Source organism: Mustela putorius, unplaced genomic scaffold (assembly GCF_011764305.1).
Source record: "Mustela putorius furo isolate JIRA1106 unplaced genomic scaffold, ASM1176430v1.1 tig00000196_pilon_pilon_pilon, whole genome shotgun sequence".
NCBI lineage: Eukaryota > Metazoa > Chordata > Mammalia > Carnivora > Mustelidae > Mustela > Mustela putorius.
Genome location: NW_025421310.1, coordinates 13,466,111 through 13,491,175, shown reverse-complemented (window position 1 = coordinate 13,491,175; position 25,065 = coordinate 13,466,111). Strand labels below are relative to the sequence as shown.

The following is a 25,065-nucleotide window of genomic DNA, read 5'->3' as shown; positions in this document are numbered from 1 at the left end:
GTCAGTGCATGTGTCTTTATTTCTGGATGATATAAAAGAATGAACTTAAAAAAAAACCACTCCAACTCAAACACCTCCCCCAAAGCAATGTGGCCCCTCTACCCACCCCGATAAATAGAGACTTCTGTCTGTCCACCCCCCCCCCGCCCCCGGAACCCCCCTGCTATAGACGTACTCTGGGTATATATTACTCTACTCGGCAATAGACATCTCCCGAAAATAGAACTCCGGCCCTGTCCCCTGACTCTCCCCTGGCCCCACGTCCCTGGGACTCTCCTTCCCCACTTCAGACCACCCGCCACTGCAGCACACTGGTGTCCTTGCCCCCCGTGGTCAGGGCCACGCTGTCATCCCACAAGAAGGCCACGTTTGTCACATGGCTGCTGTGTCCGCCGTATTTGTGGCTGAGGGCCTGGGAGAGGGAGAGAAAGATGTGAAAGGTGATGTCATTTTCTTGGCTGGAGCCCCTGTGCCAGGCACACAGTAGGGACTCAGTGACTATTTCTGCTGTGAATAAGGATCAGAGAACCAAGGAGCTTCAAATTGCAGATACTTCGAGAAGAGCGTTAGCGCTAGAGACCGAAAGTTATCGACTCTGAGGTCGACTTGATCCCTTAGGATCAAGTCATTGCGCTCCTTGTACAGATGGGGAAACAGGCCTGCAGCGTGTTGCCTCACTCTCACCACCACCTGTTGCCTGTCATCCCCACCTGGCCAGCCCCCTGGGGTGGGGACTCACTCGGGGCTGACAGCAGGGATAACTGAACAGGTGGACTTTGCCAAAGTCATCAGCTGAAGCCAGCAACTTCCCGTCATGGGAGCGGGCCACGGCGTTGATGTCAGTACCATCTGCTCCCTCGGACCAGATCCCTGTGGGCGAGAAGAGGGGTGGGTGGGGGTGAGCAGGTCCCAGCTTCCCTCCTTCCTCCCACCTAGCCTGTCTCTGGCCAGGGATGAGAACTACAATGATCTTTTTCAAATGTGTAATTGACCCTGGACTTCCACTGCTCAAAAATCCTCCTGTGGCTCCCTGGTGGCCTTGGGAGAAAGCCCAGGCCACTGCTGCCTCTTTTTAAAAAATTTTTAAGTTTAATTTATGTAAGTCTTTGCTACACCCCAGGCGGGGCTCAAACTCCTGACCCCGAGATCAAGAGCCACAAGCTCTTCTGACTGAGCCAGCCAGGCTCCCCAAAAAGCCCAGGTTTCTTAGCATGACCCCCAGGTTCTGCCCAATGCTGCTCCAGCCTCCTCCTCCCTAGGGCTCCCCTTGAACCCCACAATGATTTAGCCCTCCTGCCTTCTTGGACTTCTCTAAATGCCAAGTTCTCTGCCACCTCCCTGCTTTTGTGGGAGACATGCTATGACTCCCTATGCCTCAGGACTGCTTTCCTTCCTCACTGCCTCCTCATCCTCCAGGTCCAGCTTCTATAGCCCTTCTTCCAGGAAGCCCTCCTTGATTCCCTCCCAGGCTGGGGTCAGGTGGCAGCCCAGTCCCAACCCAGCTGACTCTGGGCTATCTGGGGACAGACAGGTCTGCCTCCTCCACTAGCCTGTGAAGCTCAGGACGGCAGGGCCCACGCTGGGCCTGGGGATAACCAGTAAGCGACTACAAAGATCACCAGTCGAGGATGTTTCTTGGAACTCCTACCCTGAGTGGAACCTCCCCCATTCCAGAACTTACCGAACACCCCAAATCCCAGGACACAAGTGGCTGTGGCCCATTCCACGTTCCTCACAGCATCTGCACTAGTGATCTGCTTACAGGTAGCTGGGTCCCCTGGGGCAGAAAACGGGGGTGGTGGTGGTGTGTGTACTCAGAGCACAAAGAACTACTGACTTATCCCATGCATTTTACAGTCCAGGGCCATGGAAGTCCAAGACAGGAGGGTAAGGTCCTAGGGCTCATTCCACCTCTCCAGACTTGACTAAAGTCACTAGAATTTCAGTGGTGACAGTCCCAGGCCTCAGCAGGGGATCTGCTCAGAAACCTGTACCCCACCCATCGAACCAGAAAGGGGAGCAAATCCAAAGCCAGGAGACCCGATCAATTAAAACAGCCCCTGAATAGAGGAGAGAGGCCAGAAAGCCCTGCGCCCCTTCCCGGAAGTCAGGGAAGTCTACGGAAATCTCACACGGAAATAAGGAAGCTGAAGGAGGGTGGCCTTTGGCTTTCAAAGCACTCACAGTACAGTATCTCGTAGTCCCCCGAGTTGGTGACAAAGCAGCTGCTGTCCTGGGCCCAGTCCAGGTGGGTGATAAAACTGGAATGGCCCTGTGGGTGGAGGGGGAGGGAAGGGGTGGAGTTAGAGCCCGAAGGGGTGGGGTTGGACCAGGAGAGGTGGAAGGCAAAATACAGAGTTAGGGTGAGAACACAAAGGGGCCGAAGGAAGGAAACACAGTCTTTGGAGCGCGGGGGCGGGGCCAGACTCCCGGGGGGTGGGGCCAGACTGTGATGGGCGGGGCCAGACAGAAAGGGCTTAGAACACAAGGGGAGTTTAGAACAGGTGGGCAAGGCTAGACACAGAGAGGGGGGCTTATAACACGGGATGGGGGTGGGGGCAACGTGTGGGCGGGGCTAAGACTCCTTGAAGTGATCAGGGCAGAGTCAGTAGCGTTGAAGCTGTGCTTCCTTGAAGGAGAAAACTGGTTAATTCTGCAGCCCCTGGACGGGGTGGCGGCGCAGGCTGGGGGCCACTGCCCACTCACCGAGCACTTGCCCAGGCGGCTGACCTTGCGGCCGCCCTGGTCCACCGTGTACACGTACACCAAGTTGTCGTGGGAGCCCACGGTCAGGTACGCCCCGTCTGGGGGAGGGGGAGGGGGGGCTATGAGGAGGCACCCAGGCTCTACCCCCTTCTCTGACTCAGTCCCCCGCTTTTCCAGACTCCTTAGCTGTCCCAAGCTCCATCCCCACTATAGCCCTAGACTTGGCCTTGCCACACAGCCGCCACGCCTTCCCCCTGCTAGTGACTGAGCCTCAGTTCCCAGGCCTGGCTTCTCCAAGATCCCTGGGCCCCGCCGCTTACCTGGAGAGAAGCTGACCACTGAGATCTGTTCATTGCCATCCGTGTGGATAGCCACCAGGTCATGGGTCTCCGTGTCCAGGAGCAGCCATCTTTAAGGAGAAGGCATGGTTGGGGGAGGGGGTATGAGCTGATCTGGTGTGTGTGTATATGGGGGGGGGCTGCAATGTGTGGGGCCTGAGGGACCCCAGAAAAGATTTGGGGGGAGAGGCTGACTCCAGACAAATGTCAGAACAGTCTGGGGAACAGTCTTAATTACAGATTCTGTGGGCTCTAGGGACATAGAATAGGGGGATGGGTGTCAAGGGACAGTTCTCACGGGTAGCAGAGAAGCTCTCCCCAAATGCTCAACTCAGCTTTACCTGCCAGTCACCGTGCCCACGGCCAGGACAGAGCCACTGGGGTGGAAGCCAGCAGAGCGGGCAGGGTCCTGAGGGGAAAGAGGAAGCAGAACTGAGAACTGGGGTCTCCACAGTCTATCTGGCCATCATTCCCCGACCCCAGAGCCAAGGGCTGTCACCTTCCTCTGCAGCCACAGACGTTCCCAAACCACTCTCCCTTCCTGTACCATTTCAGCTCAAACAGAAAACATCCCTGCTGTCACTGCTGACTGGTGCCTTTCATACTCCTAGGCTAAATGCCCCCAGCTTTACTAAACTGTGACTCCCCTAGGTAACTTTGTAGAGGTAAGTTTGTTGGGACTCAGGGTGTCTAGATTTTACGACCTCTGACAGAAAATGCCAACTTTACTTTCCATAAAATTCTCACCAGGCAGGTCCAAGAGCCAATTTCTCCACATCTTTGTGAAAATCCCAGTAATGAGTATTTTTTTTCTTTCTTTCTTTTTTTTTTTTTTTTTAGTATTTCTATTATTGGAATGTTGGGGGCATTTGGTTGGTTCCCAGGGTGATGGAGCACCCTGGAATCAGACGTGGGTTCACATGACGGCTCTGACGCTCCCTAGTTAGGTGACATCAAAAACCTTTCCTGTCCGAGCCTGGCCTGCCTCATCTGGCAAAGGGAGAACATCAATCCTTCGCAGTGTTGTTATAGGCAAGATGTGAAGTCCTCAGAACAGTAAGCCGGTAAGCCAGATGGCCTACAGGAAGGACTCCACAAAGGCTGGTTCTGACTGTAATTACATGGCGATGATGGGAAAGTGATTTTTTTAACCTTTCCGTGCCTCCTTCCAAGCGGGGATCTGTCATCCCCACTGCTTTGAGGAAGTTGTGAGAAGTTAAAAGGACGAAGTGGGCACCGTGCAAAGCCAGCACCTCTGGTCGTGGTTGACAGGCTGCCCATATCAGAAGAATCTAAGGGAGCTCCTTACCAACTTGCAGATTTCAGGTCCCAAATATAGAACTCCTGAATCAGACGCTCTGCGGAGGGGGTGAAGGGTTCTGTGTTTCTAGCAACTCTCGGGCAGTTCGACGCCGGAATAAGGATGATGATGATACCTGGCCCTAACAATTTCCAGAGCACACCGTGCCTGAACTCAGAGGAGTTCAAAGGCCATCAAGTGTTCTAAGATCAGAGGTAACCTGGCATTCCTGGAGCAAAGCCTCAAAGAGTGGTGTGGGGGATATGATGGACTGATGTTCTCGTGTCCCAGGGGGACAGGCAGGGGAGCTTAAAAATTATACTGCCCAGAATCCTTTGCAGCGAGGGTCCCCACTGTGATTTGGGTCAGATGATCTGTTGCACTCTTGTGGGGTCCGGAAGACCGAAGGCAGACACCCCACTCTTCCATTCATCATTTGGGCTGTGAAAGCAATGCCATTTGCTACCCTCGTCAGAAGTCGCCAGCCTTGAAAGGCAAGAGCGTGGAGTATCAAGTACACAGTGCAAATAAGGGCCAGTGCTGGGTTGCTCAGAGGCCAAGCCAGTCCAACAGAAGCCTCCAAAGTGACGGAGATGTTCATGATCTGTACTTCCCAATACAGGGGCCACTAGGCACTGAAGTCTTCGTTCTGTTGACGTTTTACAGTTCATTGGCAAGCCCACGCAATGACCCCAGCTTCCCAGTTCCCAGGGGAGGACGAGGGCACTTTCTTGAACCTGGTGCTCCTGACTGTGGCAGAGGGAGGGGTGGGTTCTGGGCCTCCTTCTGGGAGAGAACCCGTTCCTCCGGCCCTTCTGAGCAAGTCTGTAAGCACCCATGTCCCTGCATTAAATCCCTTTGGCTTTGGGGCACCCAGGGGGCTCAGTGGGTTAAGCATTGGACTTCAGCTCAGGTCATGATCTCAGGGTCCTGAGATCGAGCCCCATGTCCAGCTCTGTGCTCTGCAGGGAGTCTGCTTGTTCCTCTGCCCCTCCCCCCACTCTGGCACACATGTGCTCTCTCTCAAATAAATAAAACGTTACAAATCTCAGTCTGCTTAAAAAGACTTGAAGTGGTTTCCACTCGTTACATGGAGCCCAGACACCTTGAGACAGGCAGTTCTGTTAGAACAGGGTGCCGGGTCCCCCCCTCCCCTTACCTCAATGACCCGACTCCACAGGGGCTGGTGGGACTCCACACTCCACAGATGCACCAGCTTATCCTGCCCGCATGTCACAAACTGTGCCCGGCTGGGGTGCGTGGCCAGGCCCCACAGCTCTTCGACGTGGCCCTGGTGGAGAGGGGAGACAGCAGTGTGGAGACGGCCAATCTAGGCCCTTTCCCTAAGACCTGGTGCCAGAAAGAAGTGGTGGAGGGCGCCTGGGTGGCTCAATGGGTTAAGGTCTCTGCCTTCAGCTCAGGTCATGGTCTCAGGGTCCTGGGATCAAGCTCTGCATCAGGCTCTCTGCTCAGTGGGAGCCTGCTTCCCCCCCTCTCTCTGCCTGCCTCTCTCCCTACTTGTGATTTCTGTCTGTCAAATAAATAAATAAAATCTTAAAAAAAAAAAAAGAAGACGTGGTGGACTAGAGGCACCTGGGGGCCCAGCCGGTTGAGCATCTGCCTTCCGCTTAGGGCTCCAGGCTCAGAGCATGATCTCGGGGTCCTGGGATCCAGCCCCATGTCCTCGGGCTCGCTGCTCAGCGGGAAGCCTGCTTGTCCCTCTCCCTCTGCTCTGGCACCCCCCACCCCACCCCATTCATGCTCTCTTTCTCAAAATAAATAAATAAAATCTTAAAAACAAAATTGTGCTAGACTAGCCCCAGCAACACACTGGGGCTACAGGGGACCCAGGGAAGATCCTTTTCTCCGTGCGTCTGGAGCAGGCTGTGGGCCAGCAGCCCCTGGCCCTGGTGTGTGGTTCCAGGCAAACACTACATCTCCCCAGGCCTCTGTTCTCCTGTTTGTAGGAGGGCGGGGGAGAGCCATGCCAAGAAGGAGCTGGACCCCAGGAGTCAGGTGGCATCCAGAAGGCTGTGGGGCTCCGTGGAAGGTACTCGGCCTGGGGAGTCTGACCTCAGCTCCCTGTGACTGACGGGTCAGGTGACTTCTCCCTGGATCCTTATGTAAAATGGGACTAATCACCACATGTGTCTCAAGACACTGCTGTGCTCACTTGCTGTGCTCACTTGAATCATGGAAGGACAGACAGTGTCTGAGGCTAGTGCAGAGCGCTCAGGAAGTGGAAGTGACTATGATTATCATGCGCTATTACTATACTACGGAATAACATTGAACAGTGATAATGTAATTGTTGACATTAGTATAATGACTAATGTGAATAATAAAGTTCAAATAATACATTAACCTATTAATTATGTAATCAACAATATGTAATACTGATACATTTTTAGGGGTCTCTAAGGTCCCTTCTGGCCTTGGGACGTCTAGAAAACCCCTCTAACCCTTGTTTGCCTCCATGTGCCACGGAAGCCAGAGACAGAGAGAGATCTAGAAGCAGGAGCATGGACCTCAGCTGGCCTGTGACCGGGAAAAGGCATGGAAGGAGTGGAGAAAGCAGAACCACCATCTGGCCAAGACTTCTGCGCTGGGTGTCATCCGAAATGCTGGATGGGAACAGACTCATGGAGTGCTTACATACCCCGACGAAGACGGGTTCTGTTACTGTCCTGCTGCCCACAGACACAGACGCTCCTCACCATCTCATATTACATGGTGAGTGAGGGACAGGGAGGGGATTCGATCCTAGGCAGTCACGCCCCAGAATTTCTGTTCCAAACCAGCCTAATATACTATGAGGCCCCTTGGTGGGGGGTGGGGCAGGGGTGGGGTAGGGGTGGGGTGGTCACTGGGTACAGGGTAGGGTTTGGGCACACCAGGAGGGAGGAGAGGGCACTTAAGGTGCAAGAAGGAATACAGGCAGCCTCCAGGGGCCCTTCCCAGATCCAGGGACTGGGACCTGGGAGGTGTGTGGCCCAAGATGCGTGTGGCCCATGGGACCACGTGCCTAGGCACTTACTGACAGAAATGGATACCACCCCTGATCAGAGGGGCAGAGGTCAGCACGGCTGCAGCGGGGTTCCTGGGGCCCCTCTGCTCTGCCATGGGGAGTTCTGGGGTGGGGGTCCTGGGACAGGGGTGGGTTTATGGGGAGGGTGCACATAAAGGGAAGGGGAGTGGGGTTTGCCGGGCCAGAGGAAAAGGGATGGGGCAGGGATGCGGTGAGAAAGGATGGTGGGAAGAGAGATGGAGGGATGTGGGGAGGGCAGACTCGGGAGAGGCACTCACCTGGACGAGCAGTGAGAAGCCGGTGTGGACAGAGCCCTGGAGGATGGAGTTGCGGGTGGTGCCCACATACAGCGTGTCCCCCCGGCCCTCCGCCACGGTGCGCACTGGGCCGAAGTCCTCCGGGACCTGAGGGTGGAGGGTAGGGGAAGATGAGGGTAGGACTCATACAGAGCGGGGGTGGGGGGAGAGACCAGCTGGGGAGAGGCGGGTCTATTCAAAGCCCTGACGGGATGGGAGGAGGTCCCCTCATCTTCACAGGAACCTCTCCCCGTCCTCACCTCCACCTCCTGCAGCTTGTTGTAGTCAGAACCCCAGAGGACCACCCGACGATCACGGCCCCCTCCGGACACCAGCGTCCCGTCCCGCAGGGCGCAGAGGCCAAACACACCGCCATCGTGGGCACCCAGCACTGCCTGTGTGATGCGATTCCCACCTGTGAGGGTGAGGAGGGGTGGCCAGGGGCTGGGATCAGCATGGGGAGGCTGCGCCTGTACAGATCCCCAAATGCACCTGGAATGCTCAATCCTACATTTAGCCATTCAGTTACCCAGTACTTATCTATTCCAGTACCTTCTTATCTATCCATTAAGCCATCTGAACTAACATCCACCCATCCACCTATCCACTTTGGATCTAGTTACCCCCTCACCCACCCATCCAACCATCTACTCCTTCGTCCATCCATCCACCCACTCACCCATCCATTTATCTACCCCCATATCCATCCATACACCCTTCATCCATCCATCCCATCCACCCCTTCGTCCATCCATCCATCCACCCACTCATCCATTCACCCCCCCATCCATCCATCCACCCCTTAATCCATTCACCCCCCATCCATCCATTCACTGTCATCCCCCCATCTATTCACCTCCCCATCCATCCATCCATTCCATCCATCCATCCACCTGTCTACTGACCCACCCACCCATGACCACCTCTCATCCATCCATTCACTTCTTTTACCCAACTACCATCCACCTGTAAATCCATCTTTCTATTCAAAATCTGCCCATTTGCCATCTGTTTTCTCATCCATCTACCCACTCACCCATCTGTTCACTCAGCTGTCCATTTGACCATCCATTCATTCATCCACTAACCCACTCAATCAACAATTATTTCTCTTGAACTTGGTTTGGGCCCAGTTTCATGCTGGGAGATACTGAGGACACAGTTGTGACCAAGACAACTTCAGATCTTGCTGTCACAGGGCTCACAGTTCCATTTCAGAGACAGACCTACTACCAGTCAGTGGCAACCCAAGGTGGTTGGGGCTAGGATGGGGAAACCAAGGAAACTGTGGGATTCCCAGAGAGGATACCCCATCTGGTAGGTCAGGGAGAGCTCCCTGGAGGAGAAGATGGCTTAGCAAGGATCTGAAGGGTGAGGAGGACAACAGAGTGTGGAGAAGTGCTGCAGACAGAAGGAACAAGGTGTGCAAAGGGAAGACAGGGAGAGAGAGCATGCACTATTTAGGGAACTATGAGAAATCTGGTCTTGGGTGCTTGCCTGGTAGCACAGCGGAGTGTCTGACTTCTTGGTTTCAGCTCAGGTCATGATCTCAGCATTGTGAGACGGAGCCCTAGCCCCACCTTGGGCTCTGCACTCAGCGAGGTATCTGCTTGGGATTCTTTCCCCCTTCCTCTCCCCACCCCACCCCACCCCACCCAGCTTGTGCACAGGCCTGCATGCTCTCATTCTCTTGTAAATAAAGTCTTCATAAAGAAATCTGGTGTGGGGTGCCTGGGTGGCTCAGTGGGTTAAGCCATTGCCTTCGGCTCAGGTCATGATCTCAGGGTCCTGGGATCGAGTCCCACGTCGGGCTCTCTGCTCAGCAGGGAGCCTGCTTCCCTCTCTCTCTCTGCCTGCCTCTCTGTCTACTTGTGATTTCTCTCTGTCAAATAAATAAATAAAATATTTAAAAAAAAAAAAAAAAAAAAAAAAGAAATCTGGTGTGACTCCATGTAACATGGAAGGGGCCAGGAAAGGCAGGGCCAGACCATGCAGGTCATGGAGGCCTCAGTGAGCAACCTGGACGTTGTCCTGAGGGAACTAAGGAGCAATGGAAGAGTCTGGCAGGAGAAGAACGGGGTCAGATTTACACTTGGTTGAGAACAAACGAAATTCCAGGAGGCAAGACTACAGGCCAAGGATCAGAGAGGAAGCTGGGACAGGGACTCAGAGGAACAGTCCTCCTCAGCCCAAATCCCTCAACCCAGATGCGGAACCACGTGCACATACATCATCTTGTCCACTTTTCTTTCCACCCACCCTGCAGCCCAGGGGATGGCCCCAGCGGTGGGTTTGGGCCCAGCTTCATGGATATGGAAATGAATCACCCACAGTCTCTGCCCTCAGAAAACTCACGGCCGGCTGAGAAAGACATACCCCAGTGATTCCGAGCTTATTCTCAGCTGTCTAAGCTCAAGGGATGTTCCAAAAAATGTGGTGCTGGAGGCAATGCTATTATACCCATACTACAGATCAGGCAACTGAGTCGCCGTCACAAAGCAACACCTGACTCGGGCCGGTCTCCCATATACCCATGTGTGGTGGGGCGGGGTGCCCGGCTTGGCCACTTGCTGGGTCATTGCCCTTCTCCGAGCCTATGGTTTTTCATCTGTGAAATGCGAACATTTAGTGCAGGGGAAGATATATTTAGGAGACGATAGATTTAGGAATAAGGAGCCTCACGTACATGAACGCAAATGTACCCAGGCCAAAAAACTCACTGACTGTTTCACACCATCCGTCTGCCGGCACTAGCTTTTATTCACCCCATGAGCCTTTGCTGGGACAGCGCTCGGTTGGGACAACCATTCCTTCACGTACTTGTTCGTTCACTTAACCATTCACCACCAAAGAGGACAGTGCACTCACTCCCTCAACCTTCCACTCACCGAGTAGGACAACCCCTTCCCTCATTCCCTTATTCTTCATTTACTGCTCTGGGACAAACCATCCACCCACCCACCCACCCATCCATCCACCCACACAAGGGTTAACCAGCTCATTTGTTTATCATTCACACTTGATCACACCCATGGAATTTGTAGGAGACAAGGGAGGGGAATAAGAGATTTCATGGAGAGGCGGATATGGAGCTGAGCCTTGATGGGGGGTGGACTGGGAATTAGACAAGTAAGGATGCGGCCTATTTTATCAGACATGCCACACAAGCTGGGGCAGAGGAAGGTTCAGCCAAAGGGGGTTGGGGAGGACTGGGTGGAGGACAAAACACATGGGGTGACACCGACCTTTGCCCCAGACATAGAGGTTCCCCCCAGAGTCCCCGGTGACCACGTCGCCGCCCTCCAAAAAGGTCACACACAGCACATACTTCGGTTTCTCGTGTTTCTAGGGTGGAGGAGAACGGGAAGGTGTCAGATGGCTGCGGAAGCAGAGAGCCTCCCAGAGCTCACCCCCCATCCAGGACCATGGTCCAGGGGATCCCTTCCATGCTTTTGGGTGTGAAGCCCAGTGCGGAGCATCCCATCTCCAATCATCTCCAACCTGCCTCCATGGCACTCTGTGGCCAAGAGCTTTTGACCCCGCTGTCTCCCTTGCCCACTCCCGGACCCACTTCCTGTCTCCTTTCTGACTTTTTTCCTGTCCTCTCTCTGCCCCTGACTCTCCCTCTACATCCTTGGCTCTCCCTTGTCCTCTGTTCCTGGATCTCCCTCTCCCTATCCCTGGGTCTCCCCCTTTCTGTCCCCAGCTTTCCCCTCTCCATGCCTGGCTCCCCTGCTCTGCCCCCTCTCTTCCCCTCTCCTTCTCCACCCTCTATCTCTTTGTCCTTCTCTCTGCCTTGCCCTGCCCCACCCTTTCCTCAGTATCTGTTTCATCTATACCCGGTGTTCTCAGGGCCTCCTGCATCTTCTCTCCCATGCCCTCCACTTCCGCTCAGTGTCTGTCTGTCTGGGTGCACATCTCTTCTGGCCAGTCAGCCTCTGACCTCGGTGTTTTTCCATATTCTTGGCAAGTACAGCACTGCTTACTGAGCACTTACTATCTGCTAGGGGCTGCTAGACTCTTCAGCCCTTTGAAGCCTCACAACCTGAGAATTAAGAAGGATTACCCTAACAGTCTGGATTAGGAAACTGAGGCCCTGGCAGGAAACACCTTGGCATTCCCATAATCTCCAGCATCTGGAACCCTCTAGAATCCTCTGGAACCCTCTGGGTCCCTCTGTTTTGTTGTCTGTCTGGGTGTCTTTGCCTGCCTTCTTCAGGGCCAGTCTGTACCCACTTCCGTGGCACTCACCTCAAAGAGGCCCTGCCGCTTGCTCAGGCTGCCCCCTTCCAGACTCCAGAAGTAGATGTGGGATTTCCCGCAGGTGATGAGCAGGGTGGGGTCTGTGGGGTGGAAGGTGGCCACCAGCACGGCCTCGTTGGAACACTTTGGGGAGTGGGGAAGATTCTGAATGAGGACCTCAAAACCACCAGGGCCACCCCGTATAGGGCTGCCCTATACAGCTGTGCAGGTTGTACACTGCATACCTTGACTGCCTGTGTCTTTACTATACAGGCAAACTAAAGTACAGGAGGAAGAGCCAGCCAGCCAAGCATTAAAGCCATCTTTGTCAACGTCACAGCAGACCCTGGAGCACTCCAACTCTGAATCAAGTACTATGCTAAGCACCTCATCCATTAACTCTGGTAATCCTCATAGCACCCTGGGAGCGGAGGCTCATTAACACTCTCCATCACCAATGAAAACGTGAGGCTCAAAGAGGGGAAGTCCCCTGCCCTAGGCCATACAGCCAGGGAAGCGTCAAATCCAAAATCAACTAACATAGGTCTGACTCCAGAGCCCGGCCTCTCAAACACTAAGTCTCTGTCTCCAAACTGTGGGCCCATCCAGAATCTAGGTCTCCTGCATCATGCCCAAAACAGGCACATGACCTTGAAGCAAGGAGCTGTCCCCTCTACCATGCTTCAGATTACTGATCTAGAAGTCAGGCTCACAGAAAGATGCAAGTCATTGTTTTGCACATGGCAAGGCCACATTCAGTAGCTGCCTCATACTGACCTTTCTGTTGGGCCTGGTCCAGCACCCCTGCATCTCAACATCAAAGCCAAGTCCCTACTAGGAAGATGCTACCATCATCCCCATTTTACAGATGAGGCAATCAAGGCTCAGAGAGGCAAGCCTCTTGCCTGAAGTCACACAGCCACCAAATGGTAAAGCTTAAACTAAGATGTGAGTGTCTTGGGTTCCAGACTCCTAACTGCTGAGCTCCAGCCAGTCCCACAGAGGTACCCCAAGGAGAGGGGATGTGCACAGGCACCCTACCTTGCCATCCACCACCTTGGACTCCTTGGCCCAGTCCCACACGGACAGCATGTGATCGTTGGATTCATCCACTGCACACAACAGGTTGCCCCCGTTCTAGAAGGGAGAGAGAGGAAGGGGGCAGAGAAGATGGGTCAGAGTCCATCCCCTCAACACTTTCCCCACAGGGACATTTCCCATGCAGGTCTGTTGTAAGATTTTCAAAGCTCTGGGCCCACATTACAGGAAACATTCAAATACATTCCCTGTCCGGCAGCCAAACACGTATTTTAAATGGCTTCTAGAATTTTCCTTTTGAAATGAACCATGCCTAAGAAATTCATCTCCTCCATCCTCAGCTTTTTCTCTGCAGTCCCCATGTGGTCAGGAATCCCGACAGCATCCAATTCGTACTCTTATAAGGAGTAACTTTTATTTACGTGTAATTGAACAATCAAGTTGACAAAATGTTGGGTGTTTATACCTTTGGTTAAACAGCTTAATTTTGATCTTGCAGGGTTTCCCTGCCGTTAGACACACACACACTGTAGCAACAAAATAGCCCCCCGCCAGAGCCCTCAAAGGACTCCTTGAGCCTCAGGAAATCCAGGAGCCTCTAATCAGTGCTTCTTACACAATCGGTGGGAGGACCGTCATTCCTCAATTCCTTGCATATCAGTACTTTGGTAGAATACATTTTGATAAAAATTTAAAGTATGATTAAAAAGCCCACCAATCACAGACTTGGATGTTGTGGAAAATGTCAAATCGCTCTACAAATTCCTAAAGACTTACTCTCCATTTCTGGCTTTATCTCACCCAGACCTGGCAACACCCATCCAGCCCCCCCCCCCACAGGATCTACACACGGGGCTCCAATGCCTAAGGGGTAAGGACCTTTGAAGAATGAAAGTTGATGCCAAAAATAACGCTACAAACATGGGCCAATCCAAAGATCGCTGAGGAGTTCGTGTGGGGACAATCAGGTCATGTGGGTCCCCCCAAAGATGGGGGCTCAGCCTGAAGGGCCTGAAATTCTGCCAGGGGGCGTGGCCTACAACTCCAGCATCACAGTGAAGGTGTGGCTCCACCCCAAAGTTCTGGGGGTGGGGGGAGGGCTGAAGGGGGAAGGGCTGGAGGTGAGGGGGCAGATGTAGGGCCCACAGGACTTACAGATTTGGAAAATCCCACACAGCACACAGCTCTGTCAAACACCCCCAGGCCCAGCACATGTAAGGTGGAAAGGGAAACTGAGTCCCAAATGCGCACGTGGGGTGGTAGTGGCTGCAAGGAAGAAAGAGGCCCGTTACCTGGGGGCGGGGGCACCTGTCTGCCCCCACCACCACCCCACCCCGGTCTCCAGGTGCCTCCCCCTCCAATCTGTTACCTTCCCCTCCTTCGTGGTGCCTGCCACCTGTCCAGTAGCAATGGTGACCATATCAGGGTGGACAGCCAGGCTGAGGGAGAGGACAGATGGACAGGGCTCAGGGGGAGGGAGGGGACTCAGAGCAGCCTGGGACCCCTCTCAGAGCAGGCCGATGTCACAGGCCTGGATATTCATTCCACAAGCTGGTTGAGTGAGTGGCTTGGCCAATAAACGCTGATTTTGTCTGCTAACAAGAAGGGGGCACTTTCTGGGCACTCGGGCTCAGAAGCAAGACTCTGGCCTGGGGTCTCTAACTCCAATACCTGCAGGACTCAGGCCTGGACCCAAATGGTGGTCAAGAGAGTGCACCCACTTAAAGGGGTCGTCTCTACCTGGCTCCTACATGCTGGGGGGATTGTCTGGGGCACTAGCTAGTCTCCGAAAAAAGTGAAAAATCCAGGCATTTGGGTGAATTCACCGCCCTTTAAAATACTGATAAGCAACCCATTTTTTGTTTTTCCCCTGAGTCCAGCTTGTAGGCCAAGCAAAGCCCTGTCCCTCCAACCCCCCAGGCCTTTACCATTTGATGTCATCGTTGTGTCCCAGGTAATGCCGCTGCCTCTGCTCCTCCACACTGTACAGCACGGCCACGGAGGCCACGAAGTACACTATCTCCCCAGTGGGCAGCAGGTAAAGGTTGGCCCGGCAGTCTCGGCCACGGTAGCCATAGCTGGAGATGCCCAGGGGCCGGTCAAGGAGCCTGTTTTGTATTGCACATGCACACTGACTGCCAGAGTCAAGCACTGGGCTTTGGTTTTCCTGCTTCCACTCAGAACCCTGGCGAGCGGTGGGGGTGATGGTATCCCCCCCAATAGCATGTCCACCAAAATATTAACCCCGGGAAAACCTGCACATGTGACTTGACTGGGGAAAGGAGTCTTTGCAGACATAATTAAGGATCTCAAGATGAGATTACCCTGGATTATCTCAGTGGCCCCTAAATCCAAAGACAAGTGCCCTTGTAAAAGAGTCAAAGAGGAAAAGATGAGAACGCGGGGGTGGGGGGCGGCGGGAGGGGGCACACACCAGGGACCATAGGAAAATCAGAGACTGGAGTGATGTGAAGTGGCTACAGGCCAAAGAGCCCCCAAAGGGCTCCTGGCAGCCAACAAAAGCCAGCAGACAGACACAGGACAAGTTCTCCCCCAGAGCCTCCAGAGGGAGCGTGCCCAGACCTGCCCACCCCCCCCACACACACCTTGACTTTCAATTTCTGGCCTCCAAAACCATGAGAGAAACTTTTTGTTTTGAGCCCTGAAGCCTACGGTAATTTGTTACAGCAGCCACAGAGCACCAATATAAGCCCCTGCCCCCCTCTCCAGAAGGATCCTGTTAAGACCTGTCAGCTCACATCTGCTCTAACCTTCCCATGGGTCCCAAGTAACTTGGAGCAGAAGTCAAAATCCTTACGAAAGTCCAGGCATGAGGCCTGGCCTGATCTGGGCCGGATTCCTCATTCTTGAATCAGGCTCCACTCACACTGGCCTCCGCTCTGTTATCACCTCAGGGCCTTTGCACTTGCTGTTCCCTCTGCCTGAGCTCTCCTACCCTTCCTCTCTCCATGGCTCCCTCACCTTCTTCAGGTCTCTGCTCAACTCAGAGAGGCCTTTCCTGCCCATGCTATTTAAAACCGCAAACTCAGAGCACCTGGGTGGCTCAGTGGGTTAAAGCCTCTGCCTTCAGCTCAGGTCATGATCCCAGGGCCCTGGGATCAAGCCCCACATTGGGCTCCCTGCTAAGCAGAGAGCCTGCTTCCTCCTCTCTCTCTCTGCCTGCCTCTCTGCCTACTTGTGATCTCTGTCAAATAAATAAATAAATAAATATTTAAAAAAAAAATAAAAATAAAAAAATAAAACCGCAAACTCATTCACCCTCACTGCCTCCACTCCCCTCCCCATTCCTGTTTCTGTCCTATACTCATCTGAATCCCACACGTTTTAACTGTCTTCCCAGCTAGAGTATCTGCTCCAGGAGGCACTGTTTTATTCGCTCCTGTATCCTTTGTGCCCAGATTAGAGCCTGGGACAGAGCAAACACAGGAATTCAGTATCTGATGAAGGAATGGCTGACTCCTCTGTTCAGAACTTTCTGGGGCTCCCCCCATTGGCCTGGCTGGGCCCTTTCTGTCCTCAACATGGCTTCAGCCCTCTTTGACTCTCTCTAATCTTGGAGTCCCTCAAAATGCCAAGATCATGACTCCAGGCCTCGATGCTAACCTTTTCCCCTTCACCTCATACATTTGACCTGCTACTCTTAGCTGTCACTTCTTCCGGCCTCCCCTCCCTCAGCTGACCTGGTTAATCTATATGTTAACTGTCCCCATTCCCCAATGAGACTGTGAGTTCCGCAGTGGCCAAGACTGGGCTGTTTTGTTCACTTCTCTAACTCCTCCTCTGGGAAGCCCTCCCCGACCCCTGGGCTGGGTCAGCTGCCCCTCTGGGTTCCCCACCCCAGCCCTGATCACTGAGTTATCACTGTCAAGGAGTCTGTCCCCACACTGGACAAGCCCTAGGAGGGCAGGCACCCAGCCCTTGGCCCCAGATGTTCAGAAAATATCTGAATGAATGCTGACCCTGCATGTGTCGTGACCCCACAGAAAACTGCTCTAGCCCGCGGTTATTTTGGGGACAGGCATCCGAGGCCCATGCTGATTTCTGCAGCCTTAGCTGATCCAGCCTGGTACAACAGCTTAGTATGCTTTGATTCTTGTGAATATTTCCAGCTGTCTCAAAGGGACTCTGGGCTCCAACAACCCTGCCTCCCCCAGGGCAGAAACCAAGCCTGAGAGAAGAGGACAAGGACCGGATCCCTAGGATGCTGACCCCAAGTCCCTGTGGGCTTTTGGGAAAAAGCCTGGGCCACGTAGTTAGGAGTTCTTTGCCTAACTTGGAGCTTGCAGCTCTTGGAGCTGTTCTGACTCCCTAGGTCAGGGGTAGGGTCGCTCCCTTGGACTCAGTTTTCTCATCCAGAAAGTGGGGGTCATAATTCCCAACCTGTAGGCTTCAGAGAGCTCTTAGAGGTTCTGCTTGTACAAATACATTCTCAATTCTACAAAAGAGAAAGACTGTATCATTCACTGTATTTATCCATAAAACACTTGAGAACAGTGCCTGGCATCTAACTGCTCAAATAATGAGTAGTCACTATTTATCAATCCCTGATTATGAGGCACGTTTGAGCTTGGCACCTTTACACACTGTTTCATAGCCTTATAAATCGGAGATCACAAAACCCATTTTTCAGAGGACACAGCTGAGGCACAGAGAAGTGAGGTGACTTGTCCAGGGTCACACAGCCAGCCCAGGCTGGGGTTTCAATCCATTTCTGCCAGGGTTCCTCACCATTTCCAACTTCTACTTCTCAAATATGCCAAGCTCATCTGGTCACAGAGCCCCCATACCTGCGGTGCTCTCTGTCTGGAACATTCTTCTTCTAGTTCTTCCTATGCTTGCTCCTAATTGCTGAATTTGTGCAGCTCAAAGTCCCCCTCCTCAGAGAAACAGTGACTCCTCTCACATGACCTTGGATCCCTGTGTTCCCAGCATTTATTACTTAACTGAAATTACCTTGTTTATTTGACCACTGGCTTCTGCTACCTTCTTCCCCCCCCCCCGCCCTCATCCCCCTTTAGAAGGTGAGCTCCGGTTCACGCCTGGAATATAGAAGAGAATCTGACATATGGAAGGCACTCAGCAAACATTTGGCTGCTTTCATGAATCATAAAAGGTCATTTCAGCTAATTTGCTTTCCTCCTGCTCTCTTCTGACTCCAGGGTCATCCTGACCCCTCAGGCCCACAGAGGACTGCAAGTCCCTCGCAAGTTCCTCCTGATTGGAGGCAAAGATCCTCCCTCTTGAAGTGTCACACCAGGAGGGCTTTTATCCCCTCCAGACCTGGGGAATGCAGGGCGGTGAGGAAGGGATTACAGCAAAAGGATACACCCAGTCCAGCTTGAGACGGCTGGAGGGCAGCTCGGAGCGGGTGTCCAGGCTGTAGGTGGGTGCCAGCTCGTCCGGAATCAGCATGGGCACGGGGCGCCCCCTCAGGAACATTTTCACGGAGCCCTCCTCTGCCAGGACACCCCCAAAAGTCAGGCGCTGACAGCAGCCCCTACCCCCTATTCCCTCTCCCCTTCAGGTTTCACTTAAAAAGGGGGGGGGGCGGGGATCTGAGGCCCGAGAGGCAAAGGCTCCATAAGCCAGGTCCCCTGACCTCCATTGATCCCCAACCACGCCCTTCCCCCGCTCCCCACTCACCCATGCTGAAGATAACTTCTTTGGTTTTGCTGTCAGGAAAGGGGGAGGAAAAAACACCCTAATTAGCAGACGGGTCAGAAAAGGGGAGAAACCACTCCCCTGCCCCACCGGTTCCCTGGAGATCTCTGAGGAATAACAGGGCGGGGCGGGGGGCGCGAAGGAGCGGAGCGCTGCCTCTCTGCAGGCCGTGTGCTTTGCTCGGTTGATCTTGCAGAGCCTAAGACACAGGCCCAGAGAGGCAGTGATCGCCAAAGATCACACAGCACGAAGTGGCAGGGACGCGATCCTGGAAGACGGGAGTCACCAGGGACCCCTCCCTCCTAATCAGCACGGAGCTCCCAGCGCTCCCCACCCCCAGTCCCACAGTGCCCCGAACTTCAAGCAGCAAGGGAAGCGGTGAAGGGGCGTGTCTCCCCATTCCCTTCGCCCGCGGAAAGGGTTGATACTCGGGAACCTGGGTCCCTAGCGAGGGCGAGGGGAGACCTGGGATCCAGGCCCCGGGGGTGCAGGGAGGAGAGGGTCTGCGAGAGGGTCTCACCCAGCTCCAAAGCTACTCATGGCGGCGGCTGGCGGAGCTTCGGGGCCGGGGGTGGAGCCGCGACGGGCTCCGCCGCTTCCGGCCCTGGGAGGCGCCCGCGCCGCCGCGCCCTGACCCGCCCTCCGCGGCCGACCCTGGGAGCGGGCCGGTCACACTGGATCTCAGATCCCAGGCTCTTTTGAGGGGGGGGGTGGGGGGAGAGTGTTGTTTGAGACCAGGACCAGCCGGTGTGTCTGCCTGAGTTCAGACCCCACCTCTGCCACTTCCCAGCAGAGTGGACAGGTTGCCCAAACTGCCTCGGTTTCCTTATTTTAAAAACTGGGAATAAGAGTACCTACCTCGCTGGGTGATTGCGAGGATTATACTGGTTAATTCGTGCAAAGTGCCCGGAGTAGTGCCTAGCACATAGCCCTATGGACGTGTTTTCTATTATTTGAGTCGGGTTGAAATGTGTGGTTTTGACCCAGTTCCTGCCTTATTTCAGCCCCCAAACCCACAGCGTCGTGACTCCCCTCCGGTTTTTACTCTGCCCAGACCGTCAGTGTGGTCCTGCCTCCAGGGAATGGACCACGCCCAACATTCTCGTCACACCCACCTCCCTCTCGGATCTGTACCCAGAGTTGACCCCTCTTGATAATTGACTGCTCCCCCTGAGCCCTCGCCTCGGGTCCCCCCAGGCATTCTACTGAGATTACTTTACCGGGATCCAGTCCCAGGGTAGAGTCCCTTCAAAGCCTCCAGGTTGGCCCCACCCGCTGATGATTGGCCCCGCCCATCCGTGGCCCCGCCCCTCTGGCCTAGTACCAGACTCGCTCCACCTGCCACCAGTGATCCCCACCCCAGGCTCTGATTCTGCCAGGCTAACACTCTGCCTGTGACCTCAAATCGCAATCATACCGTCCCTCTATTCCCCTATTCCCTGAAGAAAGTTCTTTGAGGCTTCTGTCCCGCCCCCACCCCTGAGAATCAATGGAGACTATTTTACCTCAATGGCCACGCCCACAAGCCTGGCTCCTCCTTAAGTTCCACCCCGGCTTACCCAAAGGGCCCTAACCACTCACTTCCCCCAAGTCCTAGTCCAGCCTCTTAAGGCTTGACCACGCCCCCCAATGTCGGTCGCACCTTTCCAGGCCTTCCACTTGGACCATGCTACCTTAAGACTGGTCTCTTCAAGTCTCCGTCACTGTCCCCGTGTTCGGAACTAGATGCCCTCTCTCTAGATATCACCTCGTGGCCTGGGGCATCACCCCCCAATTCCCCATCCCCTCTCCCATGCCTATCTGGGGTCCTCGCCGCACCTCTGTGACATAACCCCGCCCAGACACCTACCCTTCCTTTTTGGCGCTACAATTGCTGCTAGAAGATGTGGTGCGGCTGCGGGGGTCCTCGCGGCGCACCGAGGCGAGGCGCTCTGGTGACAAAAAGCGGCGGGCGCTGCGAAGAGAGAGCACACAGTTAGGAGCCTATGAGGTTAGCAGGCTGGTGTTCGAGGCGGGCTAGAATCTCCTGGCACTTTCCATTGCTGGAGTTCGGGCCCCCGAGCCCATCCTCCATCTCCCACTGGGTCTTGGAGGAGGCTGGGGATTCCAGCTTCCGTGCCTTACCTGCGCCCGGAGGTCGTCGCCTCCTTCTTGGGGGAGGATGGGGAGGTGGCATAGCCACCCACGCGCCGCGGGGGTCCCGCGCCATTGAGGGGCGTCCTGGTGGGAAGGCCTTTCAAGAGCTGACACACTAGAGGATGGGGTTAGAGGACGGAAGTTGTGAGTATGAGGTCCAGGTCCTGACCTCCCCATCTCATCCCTCTGGTCTAGCAAAGATACCCGAAGCTGTGGTGCCTAAGCGTGGAGGGGCTCGGCCCTTGGGGGTTCCCCGCGCGCGCAGCGCAGCACCCTGCTCTTCGCATGCCCGCAGGCGACGCAAAGCGTCCGCCAGCGCCGCCTTTAGGACCGCGAGTTCGTCTTCCTGCAGCTGCAGCCGCTGCTCCAGCGCCGACACGCGGTCGTCCACCTCCATGCCGCTCGTGCCCGACAAATTGTCATCTGGAAGGAAGGGTAGCACTGGCTCCGGGGACCACTCCGGATCTCCAAGGTTTAAGGTGTTCCCCGCGTCCCCTACCGTCCCACCACCTGCCCGGGTTAAAAGAGGGGCCAGCCACTGCCCCTTCCTGTCCCTCAACCTGTGGCTGGGACGCTCGCAGATGGGCCAGGAAGAGCGTTCCGAGGGGGAAGGAAATCCCCACCGCTCTCAGATCTAGGCCCCCACACTCTTCTGCCCGCCCTGGAGGTGTGACCTTAGGGAAGTCCCTTCCTCTCTTACAGTCTAAGATTCTACCAGTCAAGAGCCTGTCGGCTCTGATTTCAAGATTTTATGACTAAGATGCTAAACTAACTATGAGTGATATCAATAATTTTTATCTTTATTTAAGCCGGCTCCACGCCCAACGTGGGGATTGAACTCACGACCCTGACTGAGATCAAGAGTTGCCTGCTCAGGGCACTTGGGTGGCTCAGTGGGTTGAGCCTCTGCCTTCCACTCAGGTCATGATCCCAGGGTCCTGGCATCGAGGCCTTGCACTGGGCTCTCTGCTCCCGCGGGGAGCCTGCTTCCCGCCCCCCCCCCCGCCGCCTGCTTCTGCCTACTTGTGATCTCTGTCAAATAAATTAATAAAATCTTTAAAAAAAAAAAAAAGAGAGAGAGAGAGAGAGTTGCCTACTCATGAGCCAGCCAGGCACCCCCATACCGATATTTTTAAAAATGACACCAGCTTATTCCTAGTGACACTTAACGCTCTAGAACTGATCATCAATATTCTTTAATGAATACCAACATTTTATCCCAGGTACTAACGTTTCTTAAAACTTTCCAAGCCAAAAGGTCGTGCCTGGTCCCTCCCCTTCCCATTCTCTCCTCACCTTTGGCTTCGACCCCAGAATCGGCTGCAAGGACAGAGTTTCTGCGGCCCCTGGCGGTAGACTTGGGGATTGCAGGCAGCGCATCACAGACCCAGGAGACCCAAGGGAGGGAGATGCGGGCGGGGACCTGACAACCAAACTCTCTATCCCAGCCAGAGCTTCTCTCCTGTTCGTCTTCCTTACTTCACTTCTGTACCCCACGCCCCAGATTCGGCTCTCCCTCTCCTGTCCAGCCCATGGGTTCAACCAAATAACTCCTCCATCGCTCCCCACCCAACCCATTTTCCCGAAGTGGGAGGGGTGGATGACTGAGACGTCCCCCTCCACTCTCCCTCCCAGACCACTCATACCCAGACTCATTGCTGGCAACAACCGAGGAAGTCCTGGCTCCCAGCCGGGTGGAAGTAAAGGCGGTGTCATTAACAGGGACGGGGCGTGGAGGTCGCACCTGCCATCCCGCGTCCGTAGGCTGCCCCGCCCGCCCGCTGGGCTCCGCAGTGCAGCCGTCCCTCCCTCCCCTCCCTCCCCCCCCCCTTCTGGCGGCCCAATCGCCAGCCTGGCCTCGCCCGCCCTGCCCCCCACCAGCGCCTCTTTGGTCCGGTGTTTGGACCTGCAGAGGAAGGTGGGGGCCTTCCGAAGTCGGAGGAAGGGAGCTGTCAGGACTTAGAACTCTAAGGAAAAGGACCCTCAGGGTCCTGCTGGGATCACGTTTTCCAAAGGAGGAAACTAAGAATGGAGGCTGGGGGAGTGCTTGGAGACTAATCTGGTCACTAGGTGAAGGGGCAGGAGGGCCCCATGACCTCGTTGTGCCAGACCCCCTCTTACCTACCACTACTAATACTATACACACACACCCCAAAAAACGGAGGGGGAGAGGGAGGCCCGTTATAGCGGTTTAGGGAGCTTACGTGTGACAAGACTTCCTGCACTTAGCACTGTTCACTTAAGACTGGTTTCCTGGCTCCTGGTACGGTGCTCAGTAAACCCAGAATATAATGAACTATTATTATGGTACATACTGCTCCAGGCAACCCTAGTAATGGTGGTATTACTTCCATTGTAGGAGGAGGGGAGGAGGAAGGGGGTTGAGGCCCAGAGAGATGAAGTTACTTGTGCCTGGACACACAGCCTTGCAGCAGCAGAACAAGTATTGGACCCAGGCTGCCTCTTAAAGGGGCAGAGGAGGCCAAAATAAGCATCTTGTCCTCTGCCAACTCCAGTGTGACCGGGGGAGTGAGCCTCCAAACCAGAAGATAGTCCCTTCTTAGGGCCCCCTGAGTGAAATGGAGGTGCTTTCACCTTGGTCCTTCACGTCCTCACCCGGAGAGGCCAGATGCGTTCTGAGGCCTTGGACCCATCCCCACAGCCCCCCTTAACTCAAGTCCTCTGGCTCCCACTGAGCATCCCCGCCCCCCCCCCCCGCCCTTTTGCCCAGAGACCAGCCCTGGCTTCTCTGTCTCCCCTGTCTTCCACCTTCCCTCCACCTCCAGCTCCCCTCATCTAGGCCTGACATTCACAGTGGCCCTTCGGGTGGAAGGTAGGGGTGTCTAGGAAGAAGGGGTGAGTCCTAATGGGTAGAAGTGGTGGAGCCTGAGGATTTGGGGGTACAGTGGAGGCTAAATCCTCTGGTCATCCTACCTGTTCCCACACCCAGACCACAAACCAACCCCAAATCCCCCCCCCCCCCCGCCAGTTTCAGTCCCTCCGCCAGGAAGAAGAAGGAGGGTCCCAGAGGGCTGAGGGGGAAAGAGCAGAGTTCCAGACCTTCAGGCCTGTCCCCTTCAACCCCAAGCTCCTGAAGGTTCTGCCCCCTCCTCTTCATCCAGCTACCTCGGGAGAAGGGGAGGGTAGAAGCAGGTGGGGGACTGAGATCGGGGCTTTGGGGATCAGGGACCTTGCTCTGGGGTCAGGGTCCTTTGGGGGGGGGGGCGATAGGAAGATCTTCAGCAAGGGGCGCGGATGGGGACTTGGAAGGAGGAGGTTGGGGCAGGAGGAAATGGGTTCAGCCCTGGGCGGGGCCAGGGTCGGAACTGAGGAGGGGTCTCACCGTTGCAGTATTGAAGCAGCGAGGACGTGTCGTAGAGGCCGCAGAAGGCCGGGCCGCGCTCCGCCATCGCCCCGCCACAGCCACCGCCGGCCCCCCCGGCCCCAGCCTGGGCCCGGTCCCCCCCTCCAGGCCCTGCCTCCCGTTGCCATAGCAACGCCCTTCGTTCCAGCATCCCCGGCTCGGCCCGCCCGGCATCAGGCGGCCGGCGCCGGGCCTGGCACCGGGGTCATCCCCCAGGATGCCAAGAAAGGGGGGTCGGGACACCCCTTGCCAGGCCCCCCCAACACAATCCTTGAACCGGGATTGGTTGAGCCTAGATCCCCCTAGGTACCGTCTGGTCCCGCCCACAACTGGCCCGTATTCTCCCTAGACCCCCTCCTCGCCAGTTCAGGACCAATGAGAGCCTGTCGCGCAGGCCCCTCAGCCAATAGGGATGCAGAAGGGTTGGAAGGGGAAGGGCCTTCCCTGCTTTTCAGCCTGAAGCGTAGCCCGGGGCTCTGAGAGGAAGAGAGGGTGGAGGAAGACACTCCCATAACCCCCAAACCTTCTCCTTAATCTTTTACTGAATTTCCCAAAAGTCCCCTCGCAGGACTGGGCTCGACCCTAGAGCTTCAAATCTGCCTAGATATCCGCTGGCTCCGCCCTCGAACTCTAAATTTTGGAGGCCTTGTTTATTCGATGTAGGCCCGCCCCCGGGCTCTTAGCTCCACCTCCAGAATCCTGCGGGAGCTCAAGTTCGATTCCTGCCCCCAGAGTCTTTGGCACAGCCCTCAAGGTATCCGAGGGCCGGGGTACTTGGCCAAGAGCTCTTGACCCTGCCTTCTTTTAGGATTAGCTCCGCCCCCGGGTTTAGCCACACTCCTCCACCCCAAGTCCGATATCGCTCCCCAACCTTTCCTTCTGCCTTCTTATCGACCGTCCCTAGGGTCCTCTCCGAAAGCCCTCGTCTCCCGCAA

The 25,065-nt window shown here is 55.2% G+C and overlaps 1 protein-coding gene and 1 long non-coding RNA gene across 6 annotated transcripts; one reads left to right on the top strand and one right to left on the bottom strand.

Moving 5' to 3' along the window:
• Window positions 1-24,433, bottom strand: EML2 (EMAP like 2). Of its 5 annotated transcripts, none has more exons than XM_004767575.3 (22): window positions 24,110-24,428; window positions 20,971-21,189; window positions 20,755-20,881; window positions 20,480-20,584; window positions 18,613-18,641; window positions 18,296-18,425; window positions 14,877-15,026; window positions 14,318-14,387; window positions 14,104-14,214; window positions 12,952-13,047; window positions 11,920-12,054; window positions 10,914-11,013; window positions 7,929-8,083; window positions 7,651-7,776; window positions 5,504-5,635; window positions 3,386-3,453; window positions 3,027-3,115; window positions 2,707-2,804; window positions 2,185-2,272; window positions 1,682-1,777; window positions 740-870; window positions 1-412 (listed from the first exon to the last, which is right to left on the bottom strand). In XM_004767575.3, exons 1-22 carry the CDS (start codon window positions 24,279-24,281, stop codon window positions 287-289), a joined length of 2,553 nt encoding a protein of 850 aa, XP_004767632.2. In that variant the 5' UTR covers window positions 24,282-24,428; the 3' UTR covers window positions 1-286. The 5 variants fall into 5 exon arrangements, 4 of the variants coding, with proteins under 4 accessions (XP_004767632.2, XP_044933083.1, XP_044933084.1 ...); XM_045077148.1 differs by lacking the exon at window positions 24,110-24,428 and adding an exon at window positions 22,413-22,537; XM_045077149.1 differs by lacking the exon at window positions 11,920-12,054 and having other exon boundaries at window positions 24,110-24,420.
• On the top strand, window positions 3,449-8,041 carry LOC106007327. The gene is made up of 3 exons (XR_001182031.2): window positions 3,449-3,709; window positions 6,835-7,077; window positions 7,944-8,041. It is a non-coding gene; the product is annotated as an uncharacterized LOC106007327 (long non-coding RNA).
• Window positions 24,434-25,065: the final 632 nt, after the last annotated feature.